This window comes from Lycium barbarum, chromosome 7, assembly GCF_019175385.1.
Source record: "Lycium barbarum isolate Lr01 chromosome 7, ASM1917538v2, whole genome shotgun sequence".
Classification (NCBI taxonomy): Eukaryota; Viridiplantae; Streptophyta; class Magnoliopsida; order Solanales; family Solanaceae; genus Lycium; species Lycium barbarum.
Window position 1 is genome coordinate 2,001,120 of NC_083343.1, and position 19,849 is coordinate 2,020,968.

The 19,849-nt window shown below is 34.2% G+C and overlaps 1 protein-coding gene and 1 long non-coding RNA gene across 3 annotated transcripts in view; both read left to right on the plus strand.

Annotated features, from left to right (window-relative positions):
* The first annotated feature begins 1,830 nt into the window (after window positions 1-1,830).
* LOC132602045 (uncharacterized) lies at window positions 1,831-8,023 on the plus strand. 2 transcript variants are annotated; one of them, XR_009567582.1, is made up of 3 exons: window positions 1,865-2,557; window positions 2,729-4,106; window positions 7,670-8,023. It is a non-coding gene; the product is annotated as an uncharacterized LOC132602045 (long non-coding RNA). The 2 variants fall into 2 exon arrangements; XR_009567581.1 differs by lacking the exon at window positions 7,670-8,023 and having other exon boundaries at window positions 1,831-2,557; window positions 2,729-4,707.
* Window positions 8,024-17,731: 9,708 nt separating this feature from the next.
* Window positions 17,732-19,849, plus strand: part of LOC132602046 (defensin-like protein) — an 8,961-nt gene continuing 6,843 nt past the window's right edge. The window contains exon 1 of the mRNA XM_060315069.1: window positions 17,732-17,795. Coding sequence (XP_060171052.1) covers window positions 17,732-17,795 — 64 coding nt within the window. The remainder of the gene's footprint in view (window positions 17,796-19,849) is intronic.

Genomic DNA, 19,849 nt, shown 5'->3' on the forward strand with positions numbered 1-19,849 from the left:
CAGGCCCGAACGGATATGGAGGGGGATTTTATAGAGCAGCTTGGGATATAGTGGGTGATGAGGTTTGTGATGCTGTCTTGGAGTTCTTTGCAAGTGGGAAAATCCTGAAGCAAATAAATACCACTATGATTTCGATCATCCCCAAAATTGAGAAACCAGTCCAGGCCAGTCAATTTCGGCCAATTGCGTGCTGTAATGCCTTGTATAAATGCATCTCTAAACTGATATGTAGTAGGCTAAAAAAGGTCCTACCAACAATAGTGAATCCTACACAAGCTGCATTCGTACAAGGCCGATCACTAGTCCAAAATGTTCTTGTATGCCAGGACCTATTAAGGCATTACAACAGACAAACTACTCCAAGGTGTTTAATGAAAATCGATCTGCGGAAGGCGTATGACATGGTTAACTGGGAGTTTGTGAGAGAGATGCTAGGGGGATTTGGCTTTCCTCCAAAATTTATTCAATTAGTGATGGAATGTGTAACTACACCTTGGTTCTCTATCAAAATTAACGGAGAGGGATGCGGATTTTTTCCAGGGAAAAGAGGCCTACGACAAGGTGATCCAATATCACCCCTTCTTTTCGTCCTGGTCATGGAGTATTTCTCAAGAATCATGGTAAGGATGAGCAAGCTGCCTGACTTCCGATTCCACCCAATGTGCAAAGAACAACAACTCACCCACCTAACGTTTGCTGATGATCTAATGATAGTATGCAAAGGGACAGAGGCCTCGGTAACTAGAGTAATGGAAGCTATAAAGTATTTCTCGGATACTACTGGTCTAAGTGCAAACAGCGATAAGTCAAGTATATTCATAGCAGGGGTAAACGAAAATGTTAAACAGAGGCTGCTAGAGATTACAATATTTGTCGAAGGTGCTTTCCCAATAAAATACCTCGGGCTGCCACTATCTCACAAGAAATGGAGCAAGATGGAATGCCATCAGCTATGCCTTAAGATCACGGAGAAGACGAGGGCTTCCGCAACTAGGCACCTATCATATGCAGGTCGAATCCAGGTAATAAATTCAGTACTATTCTCCCTGTATAACTTTTGGGGATCAGTATTCCTACTCCCTCAGAGTGTGTTGAAAAGAGTGGACAAACAATGTACAGAATTCTTATGGGGACATAAAGAGGAGGGTAGGAAAATTGCACTGGTAGCGTGGCAGGACCTTTGTTGGCCAAAGAAACAGGGCGGGTTGAACGTGAAGAACTGTAGACTGTGGAATATAGCAACTGTTGGGAAGCTAATCTGGAAATTTATGCATAGCAAGGAGCAATTGTGGGTACGATGGGTGCATGGCATTTATATGAAGGACGAGGCAGATTTTTGGAATCACACACCAAAACAAGACTCTAGTTGGTACTGGAAACAACTCCACAAGATTAAAATGAGAATGATCAGCTGGTACTCCCACGATAGGTATTGCCTCACCAGCACCGGTAAATATTCTGTGACAAGGGGATATCTTGCACTGCTGGGTGACAAGCCAAAAATGGCAAACGCTGACCTGATTTGGAGTAAAATATTGTTACCTAAACATAGAGTGATGGTATGGCTGGCAGTGCAGCAGCGACTACTAACGCGAGCAAGGCTGAACCGACTGGGCATGGAGTGTGAGACCGATACGTGTGTGCTGTGTGATGCGCAGGAACAGGAAGATGCGGGGCACCTGTTTGTGGACTGCGACTGGGCTAAAGAGCTGTGGGCTGCAACACAAGATTGGATGGGGATTAAGGTGCAACAAGGCAGTGTTCGACAAACCTTACAACACATCAAACAGAAGCGATGGCGCCAGTTTAAACGAGAGGTAGTAGCAGCAGGATACGGGGCAGTGCTATACCAAATATGGCGAGCAAGAAACGGTAAAATATTCAAAGGGCAAACTGTACATAGAGAGTTTGTTATGCAACAGATTAAGATGACAGTTAGGGAGAAAATTAGAATGTTTAGACACTACAAAACAGCCAAGAAATGTGCAGGATTTTTGGCAAAAATATGTAACTAGTCTTTGAGGCCTAATACGCATGAAACCAAATGGTGATTAAAGTGTTAGGTGCTCCTTAGGTGTAAACAAATTGTTGGTATGGTAATATTTACATTCTATTGCCAAAAAAAAAAAATATCTATACAAATTCAGGCATAGACCCGATGAGGTGGTAGTCTCTGTGATTGCTATTTATCTCTTCTCTCATTTTTTTTTTTTTTTTTTTTTTTTTTGCCTTTTTCCCTTATTTTCCGTTTTAAATCCTTTTCCAATATTCTCAAATAAGTGACCCAACGCGAACAAATTCTTGCAGTTACAACTTCATCCAACCGGCACTTTAGAAATAATCAATCACTAAACAGAAACTGTTAAAACAGTTGTCCCTCCCATAGGCTGTTTCAACTTTCGACTCTTCAATTCTTTTCTTGTGCTACAGGCCATCCATAAAAAAAAATTACACAAAGGAAAAACAGTTGATCATATTAACCTTCGTCTTCTCACAGTCTTCATGATGGTAATTCCCTTGTGATTAATGGAACTTTCTGGTGATGAAGGCTTTCGATGTAACTACTACGTTCATTTTCTTGACATAACTTTCAATGGATTACGTTTTTCTAAGGCAACTCTTTCTTTTACAATTGTTTATGTTTTTGACTAATGCATTTATCTTTATTGATCTGATAATATGGGATGTTGGGTTTTTCATTTCATATACTTAGTATTGACCTTTACAGCATAGAAGAAACCGGCGTGGAAGAGATAGTCAACCATTGGCGAGAAGAAGCACATGGGCACTTTGAAGCTTCAACTATAGTTGGTGTTTAATGTCATGTATCTCTACTTGAGTACTTTTTTTTTTCCTATTTATATCCCAGGGCTTGTGTGTGTTTTCCTCAACTTTGTGCCACAATGATTGGAGGTAATTCAGGTGCACAAAATCTCTTCACGCCGGCCAGGTATGCTGTTTTTCCATTCTCAACCCCTTCTTTTTACTTCCAGCTCATCAATCTTTTTCATATAGATTTCCTACTATACTTCTTTCGTTTACTTACACTTCAACTCCATATGTTTTGATTAAATTTACTTACACTTCGACTCCCATATATTTTGATTAAAAAAAAAAAATCAACTTCGAATAGTATATGACAATTGATTGTGTCCTCAAATATATGTAACTATATTTCTATCAGTTGTTAACTTCTTAAAATAATAGTGAATTTAGCGCATCTTGGAGTGAGGGTCGAAAACAGGTTCTTTTTTTGTTGGCCATAAAATATGATTGTATTCATATTCGTAATCTCCATTCTGATATGTTTAGACTTTATAGGGTGTTACGACTTTAGGTACGTTGCAAAGATTTATAACTACTATTTTATTTAATAAAATGCTTTGTTGTCTTCTAATTAACTGTATTCACATTTGTATCTCTACTTTGATACGTGACTTTAGAGTGTGTTACGTCTTTAGGTACTCTTTGAAGATTTACACCTACTATATTATTTGATAAAATGCTTCGTCGTCTTCTAGCACAAGAAATTAAGATGCAACAACTCAATCTTTCAGGAGATGATAGCATAAATAGTTGGAAAGCTATGTTAAAACAACCGTTGGAAACTGAACATGATTTTCACGAGAGGGGAAAAACAACAAAGAGAGACAGTCACTAACAGAGGAAGATAGATAACAAAAAGTAATTTTAAGTTTTTAACTCTATATTTTTCAAAGTAGAAGGGAAGTGCTCTTTTTTTAAACCAAGAAGAGAAATATTAGAATCTTAAAAAAAATTGTGATCAGGTTGATAAATTGCTTACTACGAAAGAGGTATCTCTATTCTTTTCATAATATTTTGTCTTCAGAAGGAGAGACCCAGCTTACTATTTGAATCACAAAAACGCTTTTTCTCATTGTCTATTCAATTCCAACTTCATTCTCACCTATGAAATCAAGCTAATAAGGTAAAAAATAAATTAGATGCTTTTGAAAAGAAAAGTCGATTTATGTAATCTTCCAGGGATAATGACTGACTGCTGAGCCAAATTTTTGCAGAAGTCATTAAGATGTATTCTCAATGATTCGATATAGTACATCGACTGGTTCAGATGGATTCACAAGGTAGTATTATTTTTCAGACCTATTAGAGCAGTATATCTTAGGATGTGTTTAGATTATTCTCTATTTTTCCTGCGATGCCACATTTCCAACAAGTTTCAATCATACAAATTTCTGGTGCTGCTTATCCAAGGGTAGATTCTCCAACACGTTTTACTGATTTAGGCTTATTAATTTGTAGAAGTTTGCAGGTAAGTTTTGTCTAAGATATATAATGCGAAAAGGCTAGCAAATGTTTTACCTTTCTAATTATCGATAAATGCTTTGTCAAGAGATTTTTAGATGAATGAAAAAGAGATCAACGATGGGCGATATTATTTTAAAGTTAGATAGTGTGAAAACGTATGATAAGGTGTTGGTGGAATTTCTTCATGAGGTAATGAGACCCTTTGGATTTAACTTTAAATCTTTAGACAGATAAGGTGTAGATAACTCTGCAAGCTAGAAGCATCTTGTAGTTTTGGCAGAGAAAGGGGCAATGAGTAGTATTTCTTTCTGATAGTAAGATGGAGGAGTCGTGTAATGTAAATGAAATTATAAATTTGAGATTTTGACTCACTTTGAAGAGGTTAAAGATGAGAATTAAGCTAATACATGATGAGAATTCAAGATGAGCTTTTGCATTGGTAATGCAGTGTAATAGGCCATTATTAATTGTAATTAGTTCATAGTAGAATCATGAGGATATCTTTAATCAGTAAAGATTGTTTTTCCTTTATAAAATCTAGAAATATGACTATAAAAAAAATCTATTTAGTAATAGGTTTGAATTGTTATTTCACGACCGCACAAAGTGTGGGTAATTATTCCACTAGTTTTAAATAAATCCCGTGTCTCTACCATTTGGCAACAGATTTTAGTTCCTACATTTAGTACCATTTGGATATTCAAGTAATTCCAGCTTATTAAGTAGATTATTCAATTTTTAACGTTTTTTAGCATCATTTGAATATATTATATTAAAACGTTATGAGTTTGCACATAAATTTTAATTATGTGTCGAAAATATTTAATTCATATGAACTCGAGATCAAGAAGCTGCATCTTCCCCTGATTGCGACTCTTCCATTTGGCAACAGATTTTTAGGTTGAACGTATAATTTAGTACCATTTACGAAGAAAATAAGGCTGATATCGAACCTCTTTTAATTTAACCTTTTATGTCCTTTTTGTATTTTCTTTTTTGGCTTTTGCTTAAATGACACATCGCGATTCAAAAAGAAGATTGACAGTTTTTTTTTATCACGTTGATAAGTTTATCAAGAGCGTGTACATGACACATTAGGCGAATCTCACGTCAAAATTATTAAAAGAGTGGTATTTAACGTTTTATTTTTGAGCCTAGACTAATTTCTAAGGCCTGAACTAACTACTAGTGTGAGATGATCGAGACGAGATGCGAATTATTTCAAATCTCATTGTCAAAAGAAAACAAAAAAGTTGGAAAAAAATAATTGTGAGGGAGCGAGATGGGTTGCGAACACGTTTCAAAACCCGTTGTCAAAAGAGTGAAAGTTTAACCAAATAATAATAAGTCTCGGATTTTAGAGACAAATAATAGCTTTTAACGCTAGACGAGTTTTAGGCATGTTTTAAAATGTTTGTCTCGATTAAGAATGCGGTTACGCATCTTATTTTAAGAAGCTTAAACGATTCAAGGATGCGGTTACGCACTTTGACCAACTCATTTTAAAATGTTTGCTTCGATTAAGAATACAGTTACACATCTTATGTTGAAACACTTAAAAGAAGCTCAAGGATGCAGTTACGCACCTTGGATAAATTGTTTTAATAATTAATTTTCATTAATTCAAATCAAGACATGTAGACAGAGACAATTTAAGTGTGATACATATGATTGAAGAAAGCAGTTACGCTTCTAAGCCAATGTATGTCAAGATCCAGAATGCGGTTGCACATCCGGGTTAAGACTAATGAAAGTTCAACAATGAAAAGTACAAGCAAATCAAGACTCGAGAACACAATATATCAAAAAATAGTTTAAGCTAGGTATAAGTCGAAAAAGCAACCGTGCTAGAACCACGGGACTCGGGGAATGCCTAACACCTTCTCCCCGGTCAGCAGAATTCTTTACCCGGTCTTTTGTTTTTGCGGACCATAATAAAAAAGTCATTTCCTTTTGATTAGGGATTCATAAGGCGACTTGGAACACTAAAACTCAATTTCAAGTGGTGACATTGTAAATAAAATAATCGTTTTTCAAAACTGTCACTTCAATTGGAAAAACTCTTTAATGACTAAACTCGTGTGTCATTCGGGGCATAAAAAGGGGTGTGAGAAGCGCTCCCAACATGATATTTTTCATTTTCAAGATTCGAACTCGAGATATCTGATTAAGGGTGGAGGGACCCAATAACATCCCACCACAACCCATGTTGTTGATATTTGGAGATGCAGTATGTTACTAACATAGAAAACAGCTTTCTAATGCTCATCAAGTTCTTTTATATCTTGGCTGATGTATGATACCAGTTTCATGGCTCGTATAACTTAGATTCGGGTCGGAAAATTTCACTTTAAAAAGTAAAGGGCTGCCCTATCAAAGACTGCTAAAATTAAAGGGATGTGAAAGCGGTAAAGAGACAAGAATATTTTGGGAGAATTTTCTCTGTCTTTATATTCACATAATGACCTTATATACAAGTAAGTCACCTCCTTCAGCCCGATTCTAACAAGGTAACCTTATTCTAATAAAACTATAAATCTTGTATTACCATAATTACAATTGTACTACAATTAGAATACACTTTTGTCACCGACGTGACCGGACACATTGGTCCGATCACCCGTCTAAGTTCCGGTCACAATAAAGACGACTAAGTTCTCAAAATTTCAAACCGAGACATTTGTATAAGAATGAAGGTATACTTACCCACCCCACCATAGCCATTAATAATTATGGACATCAACTACGTGAATTAGTTATTCTCCAAAAAAAAAAAGACTAATTTATTCGCATCATCTGACTTTCAAGATTATTGTAAACCTCTTGAAAATGGATAAGAATGAACCATATTACTTGTTACTCCTTCCGTTTTACTTTGTTTGGTATAGTTTGACTTGGCGTAAAATTTATTAAAAAATGATTTTTCAAACCTGTGATCTTAATATGCCTTAATATTAGTGCGTTGTAGAACTTTTGACGCTTTCTGTACTAAAAAATTCGCGCAGAGTTGATTCAATAAATAAGCCATAGGAAGATAGGGGGATATGAGTAGAATTTTTTACACTTGTGATTTTAAATATGTCATAGTATCTGTGCGGCTATAAAAACTTGTTATTTCGAAAATATATTAGTCACAATCCAAGCCTATGACACATATTATCTACTGATTGACCTCATGGATTAATCGCTCGAGTTGCACTATCATCAGAGTCGTAAAATGCTTCTCATGTAAACTATTCAAAGAACAAAGTATTTCATCCATCATGAAATTACTCTTCAATTTGAAATTAGTTTTGCGTTAAAATATATAGAACTTATTGTATGGTTTATAGAACTCTTCACTTTACTCTTTTATTTTTGTATACATGGCAAAATACAGCTTGGCACGTGTCGAAACAGTATTGGGACACATGGTGGAGGAAGATGAAACGTTTCCAGTTGCAGCAGTTAATACTTAATACAAGCAAAAAGCCCCCGTTGCATCCGGAGTCGAGTTACAAGGGAAAGTCACACCGGATAATTAATAGCGGAATAACGTTACAGGACCGGACCGAATCTAAAGCAAACATACGATTCAGTATTAAAGGCAATATTAATTGCTCATTATTATTCATTATTAGGATTTAATTACTGATTAAAGAGTCCATATATTTGTACTATAAAGGAGCTTACCAGCCCAAAAAAAGGATCATCGAATAACACTAATTACACACTATTCTTACAAGCTTTACTATTCACATTTATTCTTTTAAATTGCTCTTTTGCTCCGGATTTGTATACTTGTTCTTAGAAAGTTTAAGAGCTTTATTGTTCAACCGGAGGAAACCTATCAAAGGATCTGCTTCCAGGATCATTCAAGCCCGGGCTCAATTGCTTTATATTTAATTTCTTGTAGTCAATCAATTCGCCTATTATTATTCTAATTAGCTTATTTTCACTGCTTATAACAAAATCAAATCATGTATCCTTTGAACCACTAACAAATTTAAATTAAAATATCTCTTTTATATTATGAGTTTGGGTTCGGACTTAACACAGACCTCGTAAAACTAGTATATATGGAAGATTTGCCTTCGTACATCCAGTAAAGGCTTGTTAATCGACACGTTTGCCCATTTAAGTACAAAAGCACTTACTCTTGTTATACCAATAAATTCGTACATCCAGTAAAAGGCTTGTTAATCGACACGTTTTTCCCATTTAAGTACAAAAGCATTTACTCTTGTTATACCAATAAGGAACATGAATAAAATACTCCTTCCATCTCAATTTATGTGATAATGTTTTATATTCGTATCATTTTGTAACGACAGAGATATATATACATCACTTTTATAATGCGAGTTATATCTACTCTAAATCGCAAAGTTGAATGGTATATTTGCACCTTTGCCCTTTTATCTATCTATACTATATTAAAAGCACGAAAAATTTTAGAAATGTCGACTGAACTTTTTGCCCTTCATTAAAAGACTCTACAATAGACAAAATAGTCATTTAACAATTTTCTAATATTTAGGACTTGAAAACCGAACTAAATATTTTGGTATTAAATCCTTTCTTATTTAAACTACGTAGGAAATTCTAATATATTATATCCTTCCTTATTTGAACTACGTAGAAACTTCTTATATTTAGGGATTTAAGACCAACCAAAATTCTACCTTATGTCTTCTACGTTGAGGAGTATTATTTTCTTGGCTATCAAATTGTTGGGTTTAGGTTTAGAAGTCCTTTGTTTGTTATTAATCTTTGGTGATTAATTCTATTTCGTTCTTCAGCTAACAACTTAGTGTCATCCTTTTAGGATTGTGTTTGAATACAAATTCCATGTTGATCTATTGTAATAGAAGCTGTATTAAACTAATATATATGTAGAGATAAAAACAGTAGGACAGTAGGACACAATGTACATAAAGCATAAATAGGCTTTCCTTTTGTACCGTTAGATTTCATCGGGAAAAAAACTTGAGTTCTCTTACTCATTTGTTATTTATAATCATTTGACTGTATTTTTCTTTTTTGCATATTGGAGTTGTTATTTGTTATTTTCATAAAAAAGTTTGAGTTTAACCCGTCTGAAATATTTCTGATAAGTCTAAGGCGCTATTCATTTAATATTACTACGAGTAACATTACTCCAACATGAAAAATATTTAAATTGAAGAAACAAAATCGAGGAAGCAGCCTAAAGTAGATTGAAGATTGAAGGAATTATAAAAAAACTGAGAAATTAAAGATAGTATGTTGTAATGTTAGTGAACCTTAATTGATTTTCTTATGTCTGTGTTTATAAAGACGCACTTCAATAACTTACATCTTTGTTTGAAACCAGTTATTAGGTTATTCTGGCCTTACAGGAACATCGTTGATGGACGAAGCAAAAGTCTTGCTAGATTTCTCCTTAATTCTTGCCCCACTACTAATCAACCAGTTAGGTATATATTTATATATGTCATGTATACTTAAAAAGTGTTCCTCACGTTTTTATCATGTAGTATTTACTACAAGTAACATTACTCCGACGTGAAAGATATTTAAATTGAAGAAACAAAATCAAGGAAGCAACCTCAAGTAGATTGGAGGTTGAACGCATTATCAAAAATAGATTGCAGATTAGCGAATTGACGCAACAAGTTACTCCAAAAATTTCCCTAAGGCTGATTAAATTAGTCTTTTTTACTATGGTTGATAATTTTTTAACATTATTTTCTTCTTTTATGTTTGTGTTTAATCCACATTTTAATAAATTAACAGAGTTCTGAAATTTTTAATTGCAATGGGGGAAGAACAATGACTTATTCATACTTTAAGATACAATTATTGAAAACCAAATAAGGGTAGGAAAAATCAAGATATTGTCCTTATGAAAATAAACTTGAAAGATTTCAAACTTTAGGTAGTGTTTAAAACAACTTTAATTTATTGGTGGGTATATATATAACATTCTGAATTAGATTTCAATTATCATCCTTGATAATCGAGTCAATTGATGTATTTTCACTAAGTACAAGAGACACAAAATTTGTTAAGAGATTAGAGATGACAAGAAATCTGATAATCTTAAAATTGGAGTCTTAACTATGAATCATAATTTTTGTTAGCTTTGCGTATATTTTTGTTTTTTGCTGTGTTTTCTTCGAGCAGTAGTTGTAAGCAAAATTAGAAATGATGAAAATTCTGTTCTTAGCCCATGTTATTGCAAATTAATAGAAGTTCTTTGTAGATACACCTTTTGAAACAAAAGTGTTAACACCAAATGACAAAAAGTGAATACACCATGATTCGTTTATAAATTATTATTAGGTAAGATGCAATAATATAATATATTATTTCATACGATAAAATATAAATATTTACAAAATATTATATAAGGATTCGTATTAGTCGGGGTCCTAAAGTGGGTATTGCACACTGAATGAAAAACACAGAAAAGAAAAGACAAGAAACCTAGTTCTTTAACTTCATTACGGGGCGTGAGGGATATATGAGATCCTCAACTCATAACCGGATGTGCCATGTTGAGTCTTAAAAATACAAAAAAGTCATAGTATCAAGTGATTTCCCTTTTATGTGCCATACGTGTGTTCCGGACATCGGAAGGCAAATCATAAAAAGAAAAAAGAACTTATTAGGTTCTTTAACTGTATTTCTGTGTGAAAAATACAACTTTGAACTCATGTAACATTATAAACCATAAGACTTCGTGTTAAATCGTGAAAAACCTATTCCTTTTGTTAAATACTGAAAATAGACGGAATTTTTGTATGGCACTCAAGTCATTTTTGTTGCCATTTTATTTGGTAAAACCAATGGGCCGATTTGCGTCTCGAGGCCCAGCATAATATTTATTCTCATGGCCCATGTGCCTTATCCTAATTAATTTGCAATTTGCCGGGTAGCAATAAAACACAAAGTATAGAAAAAGAAGAGTTGAAGCTTTTATGGAACGATTTTGTGAGCAAAAATATTTATACAATTAGATCACTTTGAAAGTATGTTTCTATGGAAACTCGTTAATTGATTATCAGAAATATATTAAATTACACTACGATAATAATGTAAAAGATTGTTACAAGAGAAATGGGCAAAAAGTCACTTTTTGAACCGCTAATCAAGCTTTAGGCAGTGTTTCAAGCTAATTGAATTTAGACACTTTTTAATCACAAAATATTATTTGAAAGATCATACTCGTAGACTAAAACTAAAAGAAAATAAGTCAAAACTTCAAATACACACCGCGCAACTTGGGATAAAAAGATTCAAGAAAATGTTTTTAGAGTTAGAATTAACATGGTTTAGACTTCAGAAAAGATTAATAGAGTTAGAAGTATGCAGACCAAGAAAGTTCATGGAGATTTAACTTTTATCGGTTCAAATTCTATAAATTTTTTATGAAATTTGAGTCTTTCAATTTCACATGCTCAAACTTCAGGAGTTTTAATTAAAACATACTGACAGAGCCATGGAGTTTTATACAAGTTCATTCTTTAGGACACAATTATGGAGTTTTAGTATTTATTGAAAAAATTCATAGCAAAGTTTGTTTGAACTACTAGACGATTATGGAATTTCACATTATTTTACGTACATCTTATTTCCTTATTAGTAGTAGTTGAGTGTTTATTGTTATTCGGAACTTGACCAGATCCGAGCTTCCCAAGCTCTATGTTGTAGGAAAATTTGGCATAAACAATTATCCTTTTATAAGGAGAGAAAAGATGAAAAGTAACGTGAAACTTTTATTATCACTCCTGTGAAAAGATAATTGAAGTGCTTCATGTATAATGGACTTATATGTCACAACTTTGCCATCTCAACTAGCACTAAAATTCCTTTGACACCCCCTATACTACGGAAAATATTATTCACATCAATACTTTCACAATCATATAAAAGTTTTCCCGTGAAATCGGAATGCACAAAAGGAATTTCGATACAAATTAATGACAAAGTATATAGAAGTACTAAGCCTATTTAATTTCTAAAACGGAAAAGGGCCAAAAATACCCTCAAACTATTGAAAATGAAGCAAAAATACCCTCCATCCACCTTTTAGCCCCCAAATACCCTTACCATCCACCTATTGGGTCTAAAATACCCTTATTGCTAACAGAATATTCTCATTAAACAAGTGGCATGTTTTTATTGGTTGGCTTATAAAATTAATTAAACTAATTAACTTTTGCAATATTGACCAGATATTGCCCCCCACCCCCCGACCCGACCCCCCCCCCCCGACGCAAAAAAAATTAATATTTTTGAAAAACAAAGTTTTGACGTTTTTTTTTGGGTTTTTTGCACCCCCCCCCCCTCAAACCCCGCACCCTCCCACTACCCCCACCCCCCAAACCCCGCACCCTACGCCCCCCTCCCCTCCCAGCTAAAAAAACCCAAAAAAAAAAACGTCAAAACTTTTTTTTTCAAAAATATTAATTTTTTTTGCGGCGGGGGGGGGGGGGGGGGGGGTTAGGGTGCGGAGTGGGGTGCAAAAAAAAAGTCAACTTTTTTTTCAAAAAATATATTTTTTTCACGGGGGGGGGGGGGGGGGGGGGTCGGGGGGTGGGGGGTGGGGGGCAATATCTGGTCAATATTGCAAAAGTTAATTAGTTTAATTAATTTTATAAGCCAACCAATAGAAAAATGACACGTGTTTAATGAAAAGATTATGTTAGTGATAAGGGTATTTTAGACCCAATAGGTGGTGATAAGGGTATTTTAGACCCAATAGGTGGATGATAAGGGTATTTGGGGGCTGAAAGGTGGATGGAGGATATTTTTGCTCCATTTTCAATAGTTTGAGGGTATTTTTGGCCCTTTTCCGTTTCTAAAATTCCAAAAATTAAGAATTGAGGAATCTGTAATTTTAAAACTTTATTAACAGTGCAAATAAATCTGATCACATAGTATAACGAAAGATAAATGTGACTAATATCTTAAAATAAAAAAGAAAATGTAACCCTTTTTCCATCCTTAAATTCCAAAGGTAGGACGAAGATAATAGTATCTTAGGTAAAAGTTTTTAAGCAAAGTAAAAAAACAAAAAATCAAAAGTCATGCTCCGCCAGACATAAGGCCGTACATATAGAGTATTGTAAAAATTTGTCACAATGGTGTAGGTTGGTACCTATCAGTGAAATATTCAGAATTTTAAATTTACGTTTTGTTTTCTAGAAAAATAATACGGAAAAGGGCCTAAAATACCCTCGAACTATTGAAAATGGAGCAAAAATACCCTCCATCCACCTTTCAGCCCCCAAATACCCTTATCATCCACCTATTGGGTCTAAAATACCCTTATCACCATCTATTGGATCTAAAATACCCTCATCACTAACAAAATCTTTTCATTAAACACGTGTCATTTTTCTATTGGTTGGATTATAAAATTAATTAAACTAATTAACTTTTGCAATATTGACCAGATAGTGCCCCCCCCACCCCCCGACCCCCCCCCCCCCCCCGTGATTTTTTTTTTTTTTTTTGAAAAAAAAGTTGACATTTTTTTTGCACCCTACCCCTCCCCCGCACCCCTACCCCCCCCCCCCCCCCGACGCAAAAACAATTAATATTTTTGAAAAAAAAGTTTTGACGTTTTTTTTTGGGTTTTTTTAGCTGGGAGGGGAGGGGGGAGTAGGGTGCGGGGTTTGGGGGGTGGGGGGAGGGGGAGGGTGCGGGGTGGAAAAAAAGTCAACTTTTTTTTTCAGCTGGGAGAGGGGGGGGGGAGGTGTAGGGTGCGGGGTGGGGTGCAAAAAAAAATATTGTTACGCTTCTCAACTTCCTAGTAAAAAGCACAAGTACTGTGAAATGTCTTGATAAATTAAAATGTCTAATGTAATTGAGTTACCAAAAAAAAAAATATCTCACCCTAAAAAACATGTTATATTTTCAACCAAAAATCTAAAAGGCACAAGTGTAGACTACAATATTTTTTTTGCACCCCACCCCGCACCCCCCACCCCCCAAAAATCTAAAAGGCACAAGTTGACTTTTTTTCCACCCCGCACCCTCCCCCTACGCCCCCCTCCCCTCCCAACTAAAAAAACCCAAAAAAAATGTCAAAACTTTTTTTTTCAAAAATATTAATTTTTTTTGCGTCGGGGGGGGGGGGGGGTAGGGGTGCGGGGTGGGGTGCAAAAAAAAATGTCAACTTTTTTTTCAAAAAAAAAAAAAAATTCACTGGGGGGTCGGGGGGGGGGGGGGGGTAGGGGGGGCACTTGGGTTATCTGGTCAATTAGTTTAATTAATTTTATAAGCCAACCAATAAAAAAATGCCACGTGTTTGACCAGAATATTCTGTTAGCAATAGGGGTATTTTAGACCCAATAGGTGGATGGTAAGAGTATTTGGGGGCTGAAAGGTGGCTGGAGGGTATTTTTGCTCCATTTTCAATAGTTCGAGGGTATTTTAGGCCTTTTTCCGAAAAAAATAATAGTTTATTGAGTTTCGATTTATTTATTTATACGTATTAAATAAATTATTATAAACAAGAAAAAGTATGAATTAAAGCTATTATATTGTGCTGAATTCGTAAAATAGAACTGTAGCTTCGCCTAATTAACAGGAGTACACTTTTTCACTTGAATGTTAGATCTATTGGCAAGCCATTGAATAAATGTACTCACGAAATACAAAATTAAAGTTCTACCAGCATGTGATTATATCATGTGACAACCGACAACATATAAGGTTGTACGTTTAGGATTGAATGTTCACAGAGAAAGTAGGGCTGATATTAAACGTCTTTCTTTTAGTTTTTTGTCAGTGTGAAGTATTCATAGCGAGGTCCGATTAAATTCAAAGTTACATCGAAAAGTCTAGTATTGGGAGTAAAATATTCTCTAACAAAAATTACATTCAGGCTCGAATTCAAAACCTCTAATTAAAGATGAATTGCTTAAAAATGACTGATTAATTTTATAGCTAAACTACAAAGTCTATCGTTAATTCTATTTAGCGATAAATTAACGACAGATTATTCAAGAACAATTTAACGACAGATTAATGATGAAGTTTGTAATAAATTCTAAATTTTTATAGTAATAAAAAAGCATTTATCGCTCAAACATCGACCTTATTGGTAATATTAAACATCTTTTTTTCGCGAGTCGCTAGAACATGTGGAGCTCCCATAAAATTTGAATGTCACGGCTAGTCTTACTTATTTTTTTTTTTTGGTGGGGTGGGGTGGGGGGGGTGTTGAAGTATCACATTTGCTATGTATTGTTGAACAACTTTGTCATATGTTAAATTTTTGGTCTAATATATCTCTGTGTAGGAAAATAATTTGATTTTTTGTGCTCGACTTAGAAGGAAGCTTCAATTTGAGAATAATTTTAAATCATAATTAAAGTTGAAGGATACAAATTTCGAATTATTCAAAATTCCAATGCGAATGTCTATAAATACTGCTATTCCTGGATGTGAAAGAGATTTGCATGCAAGCTGAACGAGATCAATTATGTATCAGGCCAAAAAAGTTTAACATCCCTGTTTACGCTTAATTACATGACTTTTGGAGACCATTTGATATAAAAAATATTCTAATATAAGAAGAGAGGAATGAAAAAATATATAGAATTCTCGGTACTACTCATCTAAAAGGATATCTTTGGTACAATATGGGTATTTAATTTAGGCCAAATGCACACCCAGCTCCCTAAAGTTGATAAAAATTTCCGTTTGGGCACCTCAACTTAATCTTTTACCTATGAACACTTAATGTACAATAAATTTGCACCTATTATTACATGTTCAGCATATAGTTTTTAATAGGTACAAATTTAATATACATTAAGTGTTCAATAGATAAAAGGTTAAGTTGAGGTGTCTAAATAAAATTTTGTGTCAACTTTAGGAGGCTGTGTTGGCCTTTAATTTATATATCACAACTTTGCAAGTCTCTTAAATTTGATAATTAGTCAAATAGCTTTGTAGGAATTGCATTGGGAATGGGAAATCAGTTTTTGTCCTGTTATTTAAACTACATCAAATTATTGAAAGTCATTGTTCAATATTGACATATTTCAAACAAATTTAAAGTCAATTTTAAGACGATTAAACTTACAAAAAAATATCGCAAAACATAAAAACATGCTCATGTGACATATGTCAGGTCGTACATGTACAATTACTCCAACAAACTTTGTCACAATAGAGTAGGTGGGGTTAATAAGAGTATGTCTTTATTACTTGACTGCAAAAAACGTGCCTATTGGCAAACTATTACTTTACCCCTCCTAATTTATGTAACGCTGTTTATTTTATTATGATGCTTAAGAAATAATATGTTTTCGGGATCATATTGTTTAAAATAAATTATATTTATTTATGTGATTGTAAATGATTTCATTAAGCGTAAATAAGAAATTAACGTTTAATTTGAATGACTCGTGTTTTGACTCTTTTTTTTTGGGGGGGGAGGGAAAGCTTCAAATTTGCTTATGTACCGGGCAGTGCTAGAGTCAGAAATTATTAAGGGGTGTCAAAATATTTAAAAAAAAATAGACACACGTTGAAAATAAGGTGAGTCATCATGTAATATATAGACATAAAACTAAAAATGTGATGTAACTAAATAGTGTAATTTTACAGCGAAGTACTTCGCTCCGGTGGCGGAGCCAGGATTTTAACTGAGGGTGTTCAAAATATAAAAAAACAAACACACAAAGAATTCAAAGGGGGTGCAACATCTACTATATATACATAAAAAAATAATTTTAACTAAATATAAACAGTGTAATTTTCCGTCGAAGTGTGTTCAGATGAATCCCCGGGCTCAACATGGCTCCACCCCTGCTGGCTGCTTGGCTCTGCCACTGGTACAGGAAAAAGTTTTATGTTTGACTTTGATTCCTAATGGAGCTCCACTTTAGCATAATTTCAAGCCATAGTGAAATTCCAGGGGTAAAGTTTAAGCTTTTTCTTTGCGAAGAATTTGGACACTTTCACTCATTTCATGTTGAAGCTCAATTAATAATATAATCAAACACGACACAATTTGTTAACAGTAAAGATATGAGCGGACCAAAAATATAATAAATGATAAAATTGACCCATTGGGATAATACATGGCTCTGCTTGTCACGGAATGTAGTAATTACTAGTAACTACTATTATCAAAGGTTGTGATGACATAGTAAGTATTCATTTATCCTAATCAAAGGTCTCCACAATCACATTTTGAAAGGAAAATGTTTTACATACCATAGTACGTAGGATTCGCACATGCAAATTTGAATTAATTAGTTGAACTTCCCATTGTGGGATTTCAAAAATGTAATGAAGGATAAATTGACCAAAAAACTTGTAAGACTATGGTCCATGAGGTCACTGCATAGAAATACCTCTATTGTGTTAGTGTTCATTCACAACTCTGAATTGCAATACTTATTAATATTTCCTATCTTTTTTCACTCATTCAAACTTCAAAGGGATCTCTATGGCTCGCTCCGTTTGCTTCATGGCATTTCTGGTCTTGGCAATGATGCTCTTTGTTGCCTATGGTTTGTCTCCATCTATTCCCCTAAATTAAATCCTCATACAAATAATAAAAAATAATGCGTAATATTACTCTATTTCAATGGTTTCTTGTGTTGGCTTTGAGGAACTAATCATGACGAAACTTTTATGCATTCCACGAAAGAGTATCCAATAGTAATTTTTCTTTAAGGACAGTAAATTTATTCACTGTTCAAAAGTTCTCTAGATATTATTGGTGGCTTTGAAATATCATGAAAAAACTTTTTTATTGTATTCCTGTAAATAGTATATAACCAATCACTACATAAAAAATGCTCGTCGCTGATCTGTCAAAATAACTCGTGATTTATCTGTTGCTAATTTGCTGCTAAATAGGATTATCAATGAATGTTGTTGTTTAACTACGAAATTTGTCTATCGCTAACTCCTATTTTTTAGTAGTGAATATTTCTTTTGATTATGTGTATGGGTAAAAAATCGCACTTAACACGTGGACCAACATGTAGTTCACACGTGTCAGTTTATATAATGACGAAGGGAAACCCGATGATAATGCCAAGTAAAGCATTTGCGGAAAGATAGCTGACATCGATGATAAGGTCAATGAAGAGAGCATCAACGGAAACAACACACAAAACCCTCTCGATTACGCATTAAATAGAGTTAATACAGTAACGGCAAAACGGTTTCTAACGACCAAAGTCAAGGAATTAAATGACAATCATTAATTCAACAATTAATCATTGTCATTACATGCATATAATGGGAAGAACCCCATATAGGACCATATACCTATACATAGGATTTTCACTTGTATATCTAGGCATCCAAGACTGACTGAAAAATAGACTATTACTGATTATTCTCTGCTTATTACTATTGTCATTATCATTATTATTTTATCATCAAGTTCTCCTTCATTCTGGGGGAACGAAGAAATCCATGACTGTTGTTCATCTACAATTGGCATAAGTTTACTTTTTTCCTTTTATTTACTTATTCATTATTGATCTCTAAATATCTTGCGTGTGTTAATTCTAACATCTGAATCAAATTACTACCAACTGTGGTTAACCTTAAAACAAATTCAACTATTTGGGTGAAATACGAATTTTGACTCAAACAATTTGGCGCCGTCTGTGAGAATTCTACAATTGGCTTTGTAGTTTGATCTCTGTTTTATTTTTGTTTACGCAAGCGTTATTACTTTGGTATTTTCTTCTGTTTTTGCATTTAGATATGATAGCAACCACGATTTTGAATAAAAACAATCTAGGAGCAAACGGGAAGATCAACGCCAACATAAGTAATTTGAAGCTATATTATTCCTAATGCAGAGACACATTCTACAAGTTGTACCCTTTACCCATCCCGATTATGTTTTACCGGGAAGAGGCAGTAAGAAGGATATACGAGAATGGCATACATACTATATTGTTTGAATATTCATACTTCACACCCAAACAATGGGGGACTATGAATAGGGACCGTTATTCTGTATGTACACACTAGGGACTGCAAGTCAACCCGATAAAATTGCAAATTACTCAAAATTACGATGCCGTTGTTTCAGTATGGTTTCAAAGTCGCACATTGCTGAACATTAAACAATTTCTCGGTATGGTTTCAAAGTCGCACATCGATGAACATTACACAAACATGATCCTGATTTATGAAGTGATTATAAACTCTGGTTATTTAAATCTACTATAGGATCATACATTTCTCAAAGAAAATTCAATTCTACGTTATTGTTTTAAAAAACAATGAAAATGAGAAAACACACTCGTAAAATGATTCGGGCAAAAAGTTTATTCAAAGCAGGGAAAATACAATAGAAGGATACTCGGAAATACTAAAAGTATACATGGATCAACTCTTCTACTTAAAGATTGCAGGAATCTAAGAATCAGCAATGGTGACCATTGATAGCAGGAGTCTAAGAATCAGCAATGGTGACCAAGATTAGAATTATCAGATGGCACCACGAATTAAATCAGCACACACTTTTTCAAGATTCTTAACGTTCTTGGAGGAGAGAATGATTCTAATCCTGGGAACCTTATCTGGAATCTTC